Genomic DNA, 17,802 nt, shown 5'->3' on the forward strand with positions numbered 1-17,802 from the left:
CGTTGTATATCTTTTTTTGGTATGTTATGTACATTCTGCAATATTTCTAAATTATAAAACAATTAAATATATTTAATTTATATCTCACATTTTAACTTATCACATCACTCAAAGAAATATATATTTTTTCTCTCATTAAATCAATTAAGTTTCAAATTATCCTACTTAATTTATACATCTAACTTATGGTGCTAAAGTCAAATGTTACGTTATTCGAAACGGAGAAAGTAATAATTGCATAATAAAAATAAATATAATTATATTTCAAATGATACCATTGAAGTTTATTTAATTACATAATTTATATATTCTAGTGAAATGGTTTTGTTTACCTGTATTTATTTTGCTTAATATTTCTTCTGTCCCATTTTAAAGTACTATTTTTATTATTTTTAGTCGTCTCATTTCAAAGTATTTTTTTCATATTTTAGTAAAAGTAATTGTGCACTAATACTAAAATATCTTTTAACTTTTACCTAAATTACAAATATATAATTATACATACAAAAAACTTTATACATAAAGTCAAATAATAAAAATATTAAAACCTCTTATATACTTCTACTGACCATTTAAATACTTTTATTTTTTAATTTACTACGAAGTCTCAGATGACTCATTTGAAGCGTGACGGAAGGAGCATTACTATTTAGCGTCTCTATTTTATTTAAAGAAATAGGGTTTGTGTTTAAAATATTATATCTATTTACTGGTATGTTTGGCTTGTAGTTTTTATACGAGTTTTGTGTTTATACAGTAATTTAGCTTGATATTTTATATAAAATATATATATATATATTTTAAAAATATGTAAATTGTATAATAACTTAAAGAAAATTACTTAAAATACAGGGTTTATTATTTTATTTTAAAATAATAAAAGACACATGGATGCTTAAAAAAAATGTAAAATAAACTATTTAGGAGCTTAACTCAATTCAGTTCATTTGAACTTGTTAAAAGCTCGTTTATTAGGCTAAACGAACCGAATACAAATATAAATTTTATCTTGTTACGCTCATGAATGAGTTCAAGTTTATTCGCGAATGTTCAATAGTGTTTGTTAAAAAATTAAATTATTGTTACATAAATATATATATATATATAATAAAATTATATATATACAATTAAATTAATGTTAAATAAATATATATTATAAATATATTTATTGTTAGAAATTTTGGGGGAAAATAATAAGATTATCTTATTAATCATCAAAATAAGGAGCCTATATATAGGCAATATAAAACAGACTCGATATAATCAAATCTAAGTAATCTAATCTATGAATAAGATCAAATCTAAATATAAATCTACTAAATCTAAAACTGAGTATTTAAAATATTTTAACATTTATAATATTATATTCATGTTAGATGTTTATATGAAATTTTTAATAAATAAAACAAAACAAAAAAATCCTCTCAATGATTTGATTCAAAGTCGAATACGAATAAAAAAAAAAATTATTGAATAAGTTGACTTCAAACAAAACTTTCAAGTTGTATTTCTCAACAAAAAAAAAAAAAAAAAAAAAAAAAAAAAAAAAAAAAAAAAAATCCACAAACTGAGCTCAAATATAAAAAATTTAGCTCATTTCAGCTCTATAGATACCAAGTAAACAAACTTGTACTCTTGGTAAGGAATAAGGATAGGTATTTTAACTTTTAAGAAACAAATTCCAGTCCAATAATATGTTTTGTTGATAATTTTCTATGATTTTATTACATACAATTGGATGGACAAATGAAGTTTATTGTATAATTTACCTATAAAACTAAACTAAAGTATTGTAGCTGATTCAAGTGTGTTTGTTCGGGGGTTTGGATTTTGAGTTGCGATTTGAATTATAAAATTTTTGAATTTGAATAGTTGTATGATGTGATATAAATAGGTGTTGACGTGATATTTTGAATGTAAAATTAATTTTTAGCATAATATAAAAAATAAAAAATAGGTATTTGATTTGATATTTTTATGAAAAAAAAAATTGAACGAACAGTTAATTGAAAATCCCGTGCCCAAACAAAAGTAGACTTTGATTCAAATCTCTACTGAAATTAATATATATATATATATATAGCACGTGAATTTCTCCACCTTTTAATATATATATATATATTATGAATATATAAATAAGAATAACAATAATCATTTCGTATATAGTTAAATAATAAAAGAATTAATTTATTGTTGATCTACCATAATATATATATATATATAGATATTTGATTTGAATTTTTATTTTCCATTCTTTTAAGACAATATTAAAGAGGTGGAATTTCTCCTAACAAAATCACTGTTCAATATGGTCTTATGAAGAAAAATTCTCCTATCTCATTATTTTTGCATATTTTACGTTTTATCCAATTTTTATAAAAATATATTATTTAGTTTTTTTTAAAAAAATATTATTCTCAACCAATAGTTAATTGCAAATTACAAATATAAATACAAACCAAACACACCTTTTACATGTAATTATTTTCAAGTAAATTTGAAGATTTGATAAATAACAACAAAAACAAACTTATACACCTTTCGTCCCAATCTAAATGGGACATTTGGGATTTTATGGTAGATTAAAAAATAATATTTTCTCCATCCGCCTAATTTATTTTCACTTTTTTTTTTTAAAATTGTCCGTTAAATTTATTATATTACTAATTTTAACAATGCTAACAAATCAATATATAATTATTTCCCTTTATTTAATACTTATTTATAACAAATACTACTAACTTTATTACATTTTCTTTTTATTTAATTTTATTTTTAACTAAATTTTTAAAAATACCCTTAACTATTTATCATTTTTTTCAATAAAATATTTATTTTTCTTAAACTCTGTGCCGGACCCAAATTGGCTATTTTTAGTGGACGAAAGAAATAATATTTTATTGGTTAATGGAAGAATGTAACATGACTGTGATATTTTTATATTTTTGTACTTTATATATAAATGAATTGTGCGTATTATGATATATTTGTAATTTATATAAAAATTAAATGATGTTTTAATATTAGTATGTTTACTTTTATTATAATAAAAAAAATAAATATTTTTAAGTAAGACCGACAAAAAGAAAATGGTAGTTTTAGTTGGAACAAAAGAAATATATAATTTCAATTAACACATTATAAATACATATTACTCCACCCGTCCTAGATAAAGTGTTCATTTGTTCTATTTTCGTTCATCTTACGTAATTTGTCATTTTTTTTGAAATATAATTATATACTTTAATTATATTTAAAAATTTATAATTTATAATTTCTTAAATTTTAATTAGATTAATTAGTTATTTTAATTTTAATCTATAATTATTTTTATTATAAAATAATTATTATTACTAATATATTTCTTAAGTACTTACTAATTATATTTTACCTAAATTATCGTATTTACGGTAACGTAGATATTTTTAGTAGAACATGGGATGTATATATAATCCAATTTTATTTAAAAAAATGATATATGTGATGGTGCATTGGCCATGAATACAAATATTAATTACAAGTTATATAAGTATATAATAATAATTCAAGTAATTAAATGTTGTAGAATAGGGGCAGTATAGTATAGTATAGTATAGTATAGGTTGGGTAAAATGTTAGGTCTAATAACTCAAAGACAGCTCAACCAGCCCCTATCATTTATAGATTAAAGAATATATTTATCCGATTAAAAAATGAAAATAAAAAAAGAGAATATTACTCCCCTGTCCCAAATATCGTATCTGCTACACTTAGACACGATTTTTTAAGAAGGATGTAATTAATAAATAATTAAAAATGTATTAGTGAAAATAATTATTCTATAATATAAATAATTATAAATTAAAATTAAGATAACTAATTAGTTTAATTAAAATAAAAAAAATTAAATTAAAAAATTTAAAATGAGATTAAAGTGTGTAATCATTTTTCAAAAAAGGAAAGTAATATGATATGTGGTGGGACATATAAAAATGGCAACGTGGACATGGTATCTGGGATGGAGGGATAATATATATATATAGTCTTTGTGGACAATACAGTTGAATTTATTTTAGAATTGAATTGTTAAAGTTGTATATTGTATTTATATTAGGAATTGAATGAACTAAATAATATTTTATGCGTTCAACTTAATTTATCTATTTTTTTTTTATTTCTGTTCGTGTTATGTAATACGTTATTATTATTTTTTTTTTGAAAATATAAATAGACAGTTTAATCTTATTTTAAAATTCATAATTTATAATTTTTTTATAATTTAACTAAACTATTTAGTTATCTTATTTTAATATATAATTATTTTTATTAAATTATAATTATTTTTATTAATATTCTTAATTACTTATTAATTATACAATAACTAAAACTCCGTGCTTAGGTTAAATGAGACAAATTAGATGGAACGAAAAAAATAAAAAATTATGAAAAAAATATAAATTAATAACAAATATATTATTTATTCTCAATAAAATATATAGAAAATTCAAATTTAAGTACAAACGAAACAAACCTATGTGTTACTTTAATCAACATTCTTTTTTCTATTTTGTAAGTATGCAATTCTTAATCTCAAAAAATAAATTATTATCTTTCATAAAATTCAAATCAAATCATTGTACAAACTCAAACCAATACACATAAATAAATATTGGTTCTGTTTATTTTATTTTTAAAATTATTTTAGTTTTTTATGATGCAATTCTTACAATTTATTATACTCCATCCGTCTCAGATATCATGTTCACGTTGTCGTTTCTGTCCGTCCACATACCATGTCACTTTCCTTTTTTGGAAAATAATTACACACTTTAATCTCATTTTAAATTTTTAAATTTTATTTTTTTTAATTTTAATTAAACTAATTAGTTATCTTAATCTTAATTTATAATTATTTATATTACAAGATAATTATTTTCACTAATACATTCTTAATTATCTACTAATTACACAATTCCTAAAATACCGTATCTACAGTGTAGATGCCCGAGTAGGAAGGCTGCAATCCTAAGGTTTATCCAGGCAGGACACGAGACGGCTATGATTACCAACTTAGGGACAAGTATAGCCGTAAAACACGACGCACCCCCGATTAGTTGCTAGAACAGGGGCGACTAGCCCGTGCTCCTGTTCGTTCTCTAGGGTTGTGCGGGCCGTACAACCCTAGGGAGGCAAGCTGACCGACGAGACACGGTATCTCGGACGGAAGGAGTATCAAATATATACTCTCTCTATATCTTTTGAAATGAGTCTTTTGGGATTTTGAAATAAATTAAAAAATAATACTTCCTCCGTCCCACATACTCTGTCTGTGTCTGCTACACTATAGATACGGTATTTTAGGAGTAGTGTAATTAGTAGATAATTAAGATGTATTAGTAAAAATAATTATTCTATAATATAAATAATTATAAATTAAGATTAAGATAACTAATTAGTTTAATTAAAATTTTTAAAAAAATAAATTAAAAAGTTTAAAATGAGATTAAAGTGTGTAATCATTTTCCAAAAAAAAGAAAGTGACATGGTACGTGAGACGGACAGAAACGGCAACGTGGACATGGTATGAGGGACGGAGTGAGTAGTATTTTATTGGTTAGTAGAAATGTGTAAGAAATTTTGACATTTTTGTCTTTTAACATTTTGTATAAAATAATTGTACGTGTAATGTTATGTTTGTAATTTAAATAAAAGTTAAGAGTATTTTAGTATTGGTGTATGATTACTTGTACTGAAAAATAAAATGAATACTTTTGAATGAGATGGATAAAAATAGTAAAAATTGTACTTTAAATTAGAACATGCGAAAGTATTTCTTTTACAAAATATTACATCTAATCATATTTTAAACAAACAAAAAAAGAAAAAAAAAAAAAACACAAATGCTAAAGTATTTTCTTAGTTATGAGTGTTTTAGTTTAAATTATTTTTTTATACGAGTGAGGATCGTATCGGTAATATAAAAAATAATACTTTCTCAGTCCACTTAATAAATTTACATTTATATTTTGCATCGTTATAAGTAATATTAAAAATTTCTTTATAAGCCATTGAATTAAATTAGTTTGTTAAATTAATTATTTTGTAAATCTACCTACAAATTAAGTGACAAGAAATTATGAACTACTCTATAATTTAAACCTATTGAATTAACAGATAAAACTGTTGAATCATATTGTAAATTTGTTGAATGTTCATATGGTACATCATATATAAAAAATAAGAATGTATTAATAAAAATAATTATATTAATAAAAATAATTATTGTATAATAAAAATAATTTTAGTTTAAAATTAAGACAACTAATTAGTCTAATTAAACTTTAAAACAAAAATAATAAAAAATTTTAAAATAGGATTAAATTGTATAATTTTTTTTCTTAAAAAAAAATGATAGAATAAGTGGGACAAACAAAAATGAAAAAATAGACATAGTAAGTAGGACGGAGGGAATATTTCCGTTTGGTAATAAGAGTTATATTTATTTTTTGCGTGTTTATGTTTGAATATTAATAATTATATCAAAATATATTATAACTCAAGAGAAAAAAAAAATTATTCGCATTTTAAAATACAAATAAATATAAATATAAATATATTTTTAATATTAAATATAATAACTCACAAGATAAACGCAACTCTGATTACCGAACGAAAAAAATATTATTTAATTATCACATTTTTAATAAAAATTATTTTTCTCATCAAATATCATATAAAATACTATTTAAAAAAAATTCAAAATCTCATCCAACATATATTGTGCTGAAATCATAATATATTATAGTATATTTAATAATATAATGTACTATCATATGTGTTAGATATGAAATTACATAAATAATCTTATGTGTTTCATTTATTTTCACTCCACTTATTTATTTCTTTCATTTTTCCTTTAGTCTTTTTCTCCTGTCGTCCTTAATCACAAAAACATGAGGCTAACTTTTGTCTTATTCTTCTAAATCATTATATATCTGATATTTACACGTAGGGAAATTAAAAATAAAAATAAAAAGCGGTTCCAATTAATGTTAAAATAATTAATTTTGATATAATTATATATAAAATTATTTTTGGTCTCATTAAAAAAATATTTTAATCATCACTTACAGTTTCACGGTTAGAAAAAATAAATGGCAATACTGATATGGACGTAATGAAATTGATCTAACATCTGATCTGGACTGAATACAACACTTATAAAAAAAAAAAAACATATTTTATCAAAATTTTGAATCAACTACGACAACCATTGATCGTATTAAGAATTATGTCGTTCCGTAAGGGATGGTTTGATAGTGTAGGGGTTGGACTTGTGACCATGAGATCATGGGTTCAAACTCCGTCGGGCCTGAGTTTATCCAAAAATAATGAATTGAGTGAGTTTGTTTGGGTTTTGAATTTTGATATTTATTTAATGTTATGTAAATGGAAATTGATATAATGTGTTAAATATAAAATTATTTTTTAAGTATAACATAAAAAATTAAAATAAATAAATAATTAATTTGATATTTTTATAAATAAATTTTTTCGTAAATAGTAAAAATTAAACAAAACTAACCAAACACACATAATGACAAAAAAATAGTACTCACGCCCCTATAAAAATTATATTACTAATTATTTTTTGGTCGTTTTGTTAAACTTATGTACATTTTATTTATATCAAACATCTTATTCATTCATACTTTTATTATCTTTAGTTTAATGAATAATAATTAATTTGTTATTATTTTTTGTTTACTCTCCTTTTTTTTTTTATCAATCTTTTACCAAATTTATTATGATACTTCTATTTTATTTTTTTATTTAATTCATTAAAATTTTAACATAATTTATCCAAGTACTATATTTAGAAAAAAAAAAAGTAAAAGAATTAATATTTAAGTATTACGATTCATTAAATATTTATTTACAATAAACGTTGCTAACTTTATTATATTTATTTTCTTAAATTAAGAGAGTGTATTCAATCACAATTCTATATGATTTTGTTGGACTTTTAAAATTTGACTGTATTCAATAAAGTCTTTTAAAATCTAAAGGTATTCAATCTAAACTTTTAAAAGTTTTTTAAAATTTTGAGGTATTCAACAATCCACGGGCTTTTAAAGTCTATGGATTTCATTGGATTTTAAAGGACAATTATGAAAAATTTGTATGTGAGAAAATCTCTCATGATAAAGAGAGATTTTGATTGGATTTTTAAAATTATTATTATTATTTTTGTTGATAATAAATAAATGATAAAGAATATGATAATATTTATTAATATTATTTTAAATATTTAATAAAAAGTAATAATTTAACAATAAAATATGTTAAGAAATAATTATCAACTTTTTTTTTTTAAATATGTATTTTTATATTATAAATATAATATTTGAAAATTACTATTATCATAATAAATATGTATTATTTTTTTAATTATTGAATACACTGTATTGTTGGTATAGTTAGCTAAATATATATTTTATTCGTTGAACCGTTAGTTATATTCATTTACTTCTTACTTTTTAATTTTATTTCTTATGCAAAATTGTAAATGCAATTTTTTATTTTTGCTGTGATTGTTTTGTGAAATATTTTGAAGGAATATTTTTTAAAGTATAAGAAATTATGCATATAATATAAAAATAATGAATGTGTGTAATATATTAATTTTTTAATCTATATATTTATTTTTTACAAAATTTATTACATAATAATAATAATACTCCCTCCGTCCCACGTATCATGTCCACGTTGCCGTTTCTGTCCGTCCCACATACCATGTCACTTTCCTTTTTTGGAAAATGATTATACACTTTAATTTCATTTTAAAATTTTTAATTTTTTTTTTTTTAAATTTTAATTAAACTAATTAGTTATCTTAATCTTAATTTATAATTATTTATATTATAGGATAATTATTTTCACTAATACATTAATAATTATCTACTAATTACATACCTCCTAAAATATCGTGTCTATAGTGTAGCAAACACTGTATGTGGGACGGAGGTAGTAATAACTAATAAAAATATAAAAATAAATTGAGATATTGAATGATAATATAATAAAAATTATAAATTTAAAATATAATATAGAAAATAGTAACATTATATATGTTACAATATTTATATATCATTAATAATTATATATTATTTATTAATATTACTTATATTTTATAAAATATAATAAATATATTATATTTGTAAAATTTGTATTTACATAAGTTTATACAATTATATAAATCAATAAAAAATATAGTATATATTTTACAATTCCACAAAATTCATATAAATCCATAAAAAAAATCCAATGAAATCTATAAGGATTCATCTAAATTAATTAATAAAATCCATCAAACTCTGCACGGACTCCATGGATTTTTAAATCCACGTAAATTCATAGACTTTTTTTTGAAAAAAAAATCCAATAAAATCCAAAATGAATACACCCCCTAAATAAACTAAATATGTAGGACGAAATGAGTATAATTCATAAAAATTAAATGAATGATTTTATATTTTTAGATTTTTTTTTTTTAGATAGTAAAAATCTTTCAAACTGTCTAAACACACATTTAGGTTGTGTTTTTTTGTAAATTTATGACACATTTTTAGATTATTTTTCTCTTCAAACATCAACAAATATTTTTTATTTTTTATTTTATACTATAAATTTATTTTATATTCAAAATATCACATCAATCTCTATTTATATTCTATCAAACAACTATTCAAATTTAACTTTTTAAATCCAAACTAAAAAAATAAAACCCACAGACAAACACACCCTTAAACTTTATTTGGTTATAATTTGAAAATGTTAATTTAAATTTGAAAGAAAATAAATAAAAGAACAAGAACTTGTTCGTAATAGTAGGGGGACGAGTCTAATATATATCCACAAAAACACAAACAAACGAACCAAAACTCCATCCAGTCCGGCCAATCTCGCCCTTATTATTATTATTATTATTATTATTATTATTATTATTATTTTTTGACAGAATAACGTCACGTCACATGTCCAAACAAAATTCACATAACATTTAACCGCGGCCCTGCGCAGTAAATCAATCTATAAATAAATAAACAGATTGTATGGTAAAAAGATACGCAGAAAAAGTCCACCAAACTATTTTTTTAAAATAAATATTTCCTCCGTCCTACATATTATGTCCACGTTGCCTGTTCCGTCATTCTCATATACTATGTCATTTTTTTTTTTGAAAATAATTATATATTTTAATCTCATTTTAAACTTTTTAATTTTATTTTTTTAAAATTTTAATTAAATTAATTAGTTATCTTAATTTTAATTTATAATTATTTATATTATTGGATAATTATTTTCACTAATAAATTTTTAATTATTTATTAATTATACTACTTCTAAAACACTGGACTACAAGGAAAAAAGATAGACTAAGACACGTCATGGGGATTCGAACACGGACAAAATAAAAATTTTATGCCAAAAACGGCCTTCTTTTTTAACTTGGCTTGTCTTACAGGTTAAAAAGTCTAGTCAAAATTTTCACTGCCCACAATAAAAATATACAAAAGCAGCTCTCTGACTGTAACAATACATACACAAATATATATAGAGAGAGAGAGAGAAAGAAAGGGTAGAAAGAGGAGAGAGAAAGAGGGGGGAGGGAAGAGTCAACCGACCTTTTTCTGTGTGCAAATTTGGCCGTACATATATATGTGGGCATCCCTCAATCCACATACCATTGCACTGTTATCGTCCCCATTACCCTTTTTCATCTTCTTCTTCCTTGTTTTCTTTCTCCTTCGTTTCTCTCTCTCTCTCTCTACCTTTGTGGGCTGAAAAATCCAAAACTTTTCTCACTCCCTTTTCCATTTGATTTCCTGCTTTTTTGTTGGACATGAGATGAGAGGTGCCTTTTTGGGGTTCAGGCTTTCAGACAGCACAGGATCCAAGCTACCCCTTTTCCCCCATTTCTAGGGTTTCTTCAATTCTTCTTCTGATTTCTTCTTCGTCAGTTTAATTGTTTGTTTTTGAGAAGAGAGAGGGATAGAGAAGAAAGAGATGAGCTACAGTTGTCTTTCTCTCTCCCTCTTCCTTCCTGTAAAAAATAATTGAAGGTTGGAGCGAGTTAGTGAGAGAAGAGGCAGTGTGGAGACATTTGGATTTAGGCCTTGTGTCTTTCCTCTTCCTCTTTTTCTCTTCTTGCACCCTATTTTCAATTCCCTTTCTTCTTCAAGCAAATTATAGATACAAATACATACACACACACACATATATATAGTCGTCCTTGCATTTTGGCCTTGATCTAGCGGTTTGATTTGTGTTTGTGCATCTGTTGCTCGTGTTTCCAAGTTTTTTAACTTTTCGGAAGGGGAAAATCTGAAGGCGGAAAAGGAAAGGAAAACCCTCCATATATATATATTTATATATACGTATAGAGAGAGAGAGACAGAGAGATTGGGAAGATCTTGAGGGAGAGAGAAAATTGCAAAATCTGAGGCAGGGATTAATTGATGAATTTTGGGGATTTTCTTGATAGCAATTCTTGCGGCGGCGATAGTGCAGATTTGCCATATACCAGCAGCAATAATCCCGACGGCGCCATCCCTATGCCCACAACCGCCGCCGCCATTGCTCCGCCGAGGCTCCTCCCTTCCAAGCCCGTCGTCTTTCGCTCTCCTGCCCTCTCTCTTGCCCTCGTAATTATTACTGATACAATTATTATTTTTACTGTTATTGTTATTGTTGTTACCATTCTCACTCATCTCTCTCTCTCCCCCCCCCTCTCTCTCTATATATATATATAGATATAGAGAGAGAGAGAGAGAGATGATAGATAGATATAGAATTTGTGAAATACTAAAAAGGTTAGTTGCAGTAATAATTTTAATTGCTTGTGGGGGCAGCAAACGGGAATGGAGGCGCAGGGAGAGATGGGGAGATTGGGCGATCTTCAGAACTACGAGATGCTGAGCAACAGTGTCGCCGGCGGAAGAAGGAGCCGCGACGACGACCACGAGAGCAGATCTGGCAGCGACAACATGGACGGCGCCGCCTCCGGCGACGATCCCGACGCCGCCGACAAGCCTCCCAGGAAGAAACGCTACCACCGACACACTCCCCAGCAAATCCAAGAGCTCGAAGCGTATGTTCACAGATTATTCATTCTAGATTTCCTAGCTTTGATGTTGATGAATTTTGTTCGATTTAATTTTCTTAGCATGTTCAAAGAGTGCCCTCATCCCGACGAGAAGCAACGATCGGAGCTCAGCCGCCGCCTTTGCCTGGACGCCCGTCAGGTCAAGTTTTGGTTCCAAAATCGACGAACTCAGATGAAGGTAAACCTTCCCAGTTCCGACAAGCTGAAAAATTATACCAAGTTTTGCTCGAATCGATAATTGATTTATCGTTCCAGACACAACTCGAGCGCCACGAGAATTCGATTCTCCGGCAAGAGAACGACAAGCTCCGGACGGAAAACATGGCGATCCGCGAGGCGATGAGGAACCCAATCTGCACCAACTGCGGCGGTCCGGCGATAATCGGCGAGGTGTCTATCGAGGAGCAGCACCTCCGGATCGAGAACGCTCGCCTGAAAGACGAGCTCGACCGTGTCTGCGCTCTCGCCGGAAAGTTCTTAGGCCGCCCTGTCTCCGTCCTAGCGCCGCCGGTCCCCACCTCCACCTTGGAGCTCGGCGTCGGCAACAATGGCTACGGATCCTTCGCCTCTCTCCCTGAATTCAGCATGTCGGTTCCCTCCGTGCCGCCGCCCAAGGCGAATCCGATGGAAAGATCTGTTTACTTGGAGCTCGCATTGGCGGCCATGGACGAACTGGTGAAGATCGCGCAGGCCGACGAGCCCGTTTGGGTTCGGGGGCCTGAAGGCCCGTGGGAAGTGCTCAACCACGACGAGTATTGCCGGTCGTTCACGCGCTGCGCCAGCATGGCGCCGACCGGCTTTGTCACCGAGGCGACGAGAGAGACCGGCGTTGTCATCATCAACAGCCTCGCCCTCGTCGAGACACTCATGGACTCGGTAAGAGCCTAATTCGACGGCCAAACAACCTTTGTGTCTTAAGCTTTGATTGAATTATTTGATTTTTGTGTTGTGTTTAGAACAAATGGGCGGAGATGTTCCCTTGCATCGTCACGAAAACCTCGACGACCGACATGATTTCGACTGGCATGGGAGGGACGAGGAACGGCGCGCTCCACCTAGTAATAATTCCGATCGATTTTCCGATGATCGTATTATTTAATTTGTTCGAAAACTTAGGGCAATTCTTTTCGTTACATCTTACAGATGAATGCAACCTTCCAAGTTCTATCGCCGTTGGTTCCTGTCCGGGAGGTGAATTTTCTGCGGTTCTGCAAGCAGCACGCGGAGGGCGTGTGGGCGGTGGTCGACGTGTCGATCGATGCTGTCGTCCGGGAGCCGCCCTCCGGCGCCGCCCCCAGCTGCCTCCGGCTGCCGTCGGGATGCTTGGTTCAGGACATGCCTAATGGATATTCCAAGGTAGTAATAATAATATTCAGTATTCCTAATTTAATTAATTAAATTACCTCTTATTTATTTCTTAGGCTTCTTTAAATTAAATTAAATTGAATTATTGCATATATATATATATGCAAATTAAGACACGTACACACATACACAGCTCCATTTTCATCATTTATTGAGTCCCCTCCATGGTTGGTGCCTTGCCTCTCGTGTTAAATACAGTTTGTTGAATTAGCAAATGCACCCACTTCACACGACTTAGTTGAGCACATTTAATTCCTAGTAAATCAACATCACCTAAAAAAACAAACAAATTATTGTCAGGAAATGGGTTTGTTTATAAAGTTTCTTTACATCTATGTAATATAGCTATTTTAATTTAATTATGTTTATGTATATATATGGGTGTGGAGCTGGGGTCCCGGGAGTAAAGATAGGTTTTTTTGGATAATTCAGGTTCGAAATTTTTTTGTAACTGTGGTCGTGAATCGTGACCTGACATTGAAACCTTCCAAAAACTTCTAAAATCAATCATAAAAAAGATGCCTTATTTTCTTTCTCTATGCATCAAAAACCACGTATCTGTGTGCATATTTTATGCCTGGATTGTCAGATTCTTGCCTGCTTAAGATAAAGATTAATATTATAGTACAAACAAAACCCTTGTTAGAATAATGAATGGAAGCCTCCATAAGCCCTAATTTTGCTCCTTGGGACACATTAATTTTCGTATCACATATTAAATTATTGTTACATGCATTGGTTGGATTAAAAAACTATGCATTTTGATGTTTCTATTCCAGTTTCTGATGCTGTCTCGATCGAATCTCCACTTTATAAAAATCCACATATCTATATTATAGTACAATTTATATAAATGTCTGTGTATCTATCTATTTTATTATTACTATTATTATTATAATTATCCTTATGGAACCAAGACCAGTGAGTCAAATCCCTAGACTTGGGCTGTATTTTGTCGTCACGTGAGCATTCCACCTCGTTCCCCCAAATCTTGCATGATTTTGTGTTTGTCTCTATTTTATACACTGCCCTAATTTTCATACTGTGTTCTAAAGATGTTGAATTTTCATTGGGAGGTCCATGGAGCTCAGCTCCGGATTGGATCTTGAATTTTTTTGTAATGGTATTTGAATACAAGAAAATATTTCTATAGCTACAAAAATTGGCTATGAAATAATTATACCTTAAAACTGTCACATAATTTGATCGTTCCTCGTAGGTTACGTGGGTCGAACACGCTTTGTACGATGAAAGCATTGTTCACCAGCTCTACCGGCCAATGATAGCCTCCGGGATGGGCTTCGGCGCCCAACGCTGGGTCGCGACCCTCCAAAGGCAATGCGAGTGTCTCGCCATTCTTATGTCGTCCACAATCCCCGCCCGCGACCACACTGGTACGAACCCATATGTTTGTATGTAATAAAGTTGAAAATTATAATAAATGTTATTTTTCTTATTACTTGTAGCGGCGATCACTGCCGGAGGGCGGAGGAGCATGCTTAAGCTCGCGCAACGGATGACGAATAGCTTTTGCGCGGGTGTTTGCGCCTCGTCTAACCATAAGTGGAATAAATTGCATACCGACAATGTGGACGAGAATGTCCAAGTTATGACAAGGAAGAGCATCGACGACCCCGGTGAGCCCCCGGGCATTGTGGTCAGCGCCGCGACGTCGGTGTGGCTGCCCGTGCCGCCTCAAAGGTTGTTCGATTTCCTTCGGGACGAACGCCTTCGGAGCGAATGGGACATTCTATCGAATGGAGGACCTATGCAAGAAATGGCTCACATTGCTAAAGGACAAGATCATGGAAATTGCGTTTCTCTTTTACGGGCAAGCGTAAGTTTAATTTAAATTGATAAATAGTGTTAAAAGTTTTAAATTAATTTCTTTTATATATATATTTTTGTTGGGAAGAAAGTCAATGGCGGGGAAATGCGTGGAGCTTTATGAGTCAGCCATGTGTACTTTTTTTTTGCGAGTGGTCAATTTTATTGGTTGACTAATGAGGGTAGGGTCATAATGGTAATTTCGCAGGCGGCGGTGAATTCGAATCAGAGCAGTATGCTAATCCTGCAGGAGACATGCATAGACGCGGCGGGGTCGCTTGTGGTCTACGCGCCAGTCGACATCCCGGCGATGCACGTCGTGATGAATGGCGGAGATTCGGCCTACGTGGCGCTGCTCCCGTCGGGATTCGCGATTGTTCCCGATGGCCCCGCCGCCGGCAACGGCGGCGGCGGCGGAGGGTCACTCCTGACCGTGGCGTTCCAGATTCTGGTGAACAGTCTGCCGACGGCGAAGCTGACCGTGGAGTCGGTGGAGACCGTCAACAACCTCATATCGTGCACCGTCCAGAAGATCAAGGCGGCGCTCCACGGCGGCGGCGACGCCGGAAGCCACCGTGAGTGAGGGAGCGAGCGTTTGCAGAATTAGGGTTTGTTGGTTTTGTATTTATTGAGACGATTCCCAATTCGATTGATTAGCTGTTGTGAGGGTTTGTTTGGTGTTCAGTTAGGGAGTGAGTCAAGAACGAACCGCGCCGGAGAACAACCTTGCGCGGCGGCGGCTGTGGCGGCCGCCGCCGTGCAGGGCGGTGGTTCGGGTATTGACTCAGTTTTAACCTGATGTGTGGTGTGGAATTTATTTTATTTGCTTTTTGCATTATTTAATTAGTCTCTATTAAGTTTTGTTTTAATGAATTTATCAAAACAAAATAATGGATTTTGCTATAAATTTATAAATTATAATAGTAGCACTCTACCATAACTGTGAGCATTTATTGCATGCGGCACAGTTTACGTGGACGACACGTGTCTTCTAACTCAACTTCATCTCACGCCCAGTAATAAAAAAATATATAGTGTCAGATTATTGAAAATTAATTGTATAAATATATCTATAATTTTGTAAGACTAGATGTTATATAGGTTCGTTTGCCATGATTTTTTTTAACACAATTTTTAATATATATTCTATTCGTCCCGTCCCAAAATAATAGAGACATTTGGAATAAGAACAAAAATTAAGTAATAATAGTATTATATTGACAGTGGATGTACAAATATTTTTAAAAAGACCAAAATATTCATATTTTATGTAATTATTTGAAAAAATAGAAATAATTTTGTAAAAATGTGTGAAACTAGTTAAAAAATAGAAATAAGAATATTGTTTAGGGACGGAACGAATATGGCAAAATAAAACTATTGTTTTGATAAGAAACTATTGTTTTGATAAGGATAAAATATATGTTATCAATTTTTTAAAAAATTAATATTTAAAATAAAATATTATGTTTTATATTACCGATACGATTTTTATATCTCTCAATAAAATACGGATATTTTATTTATAATTTATTTTTATCCAAAAATATAAAGATTGACTTAAAAAGACACATTCTTAAATATTATAAAATTTTAAAATTGATAATAATTAATTATATAGAAATATATATATATTTATTATTTAAAACAAGTTGTATAAACTTCAGAGTTTTTTTCCTGCTTTTTTTTTTATAGTAAATAATAAAAATATATAAAGTTAAATTTGATTTAATTTGAAAAATGAAAGTTAAATAGAAAATTAACTATGGTATTTGAATAAAGAATACATTAAATTTTTATATGATATTTTTTAGAAATTAAGAGTTTGTTGAATGTATTGATTTGATTTTTTTTGATACAAAGTATATAAAATTGTATCGGTAATATAAAATATAATACTTATATTGAATATTGACTTTGTGTGATAATAATATATATATATTTAAAATGATGTCGGAGAAAAAAATTAAAAGAATAAAGCCATTAATATTTTTACAATTGTATGAATAATAGTATAAAAATAAGATTAATGACGTAATCAAACCCTTCGCGCTTGTGCTGTAGGATTGTTCTTGCATTTGATTTGTTATTATTATTATTATTATTTTTTGGATAAAATTAAATGTTAGTTCCTTCTCTGCAATATTTTTTTTGGTATGTCTCAAATACTTTGTAATATTTTCAAAATAGTAAATAATTAATTATACTTAATTTCTACTCCGCACTTTATCCTCTCACATCATTCAAATAAAAAAAATAAAATATATATTTCCCGCTCCATCACATCATCTAATTTTTAAATTATCCTCCCATCTAAAAATAACTTATGCCAAAAGCAAACGCTGCACCTTATTTGGGACAAAAAAAGTATTATTTATAAAACACAGTCGCAGGAATATTTTAAATATATAAAATAAAAGATAGATGTATGGATAATAGATGTTATAGTGGTCAATAATACT

General features: G+C 29.0%; 1 protein-coding gene across 1 annotated transcript; it reads left to right on the forward strand.

The window, feature by feature from the left end:
* Nucleotides 1-10,714: 10,714 nt before the first annotated feature.
* Nucleotides 10,715-16,178, forward strand: LOC127261401 (homeobox-leucine zipper protein ANTHOCYANINLESS 2-like). Its single transcript, XM_051289748.1, has 9 exons — nt 10,715-11,687; nt 11,895-12,133; nt 12,209-12,326; nt 12,404-13,024; nt 13,105-13,206; nt 13,292-13,504; nt 14,733-14,907; nt 14,980-15,350; nt 15,549-16,178. Exons 1-9 carry the CDS (start codon nt 11,502-11,504, stop codon nt 15,921-15,923), a joined length of 2,400 nt encoding a protein of 799 aa, XP_051145705.1. The 5' UTR covers nt 10,715-11,501; the 3' UTR covers nt 15,924-16,178.
* The last annotated feature ends 1,624 nt before the right edge of the window (nt 16,179-17,802 follow it).

Source organism: Andrographis paniculata, unplaced genomic scaffold (assembly GCF_009805555.1).
Source record: "Andrographis paniculata isolate CXL003 unplaced genomic scaffold, ASM980555v1 Contig15END, whole genome shotgun sequence".
NCBI classification, from domain to species: domain Eukaryota; kingdom Viridiplantae; phylum Streptophyta; class Magnoliopsida; order Lamiales; family Acanthaceae; genus Andrographis; species Andrographis paniculata.

Coding starts and splice junctions, on each gene's coding strand:
- LOC127261401 (XM_051289748.1), top strand. CDS start 11,502: ATGAATTTTGGGGATTTTCTTGATAGCAATTCTTGCGGCGGCGATAGT. Junction 13,505..14,732: donor TGCCTAATGGATATTCCAAG/GTAGTAATAATA, acceptor CGTTCCTCGTAG/GTTACGTGGGTCGAACACGC. Junction 14,908..14,979: donor CCCCGCCCGCGACCACACTG/GTACGAACCCAT, acceptor TATTACTTGTAG/CGGCGATCACTGCCGGAGGG.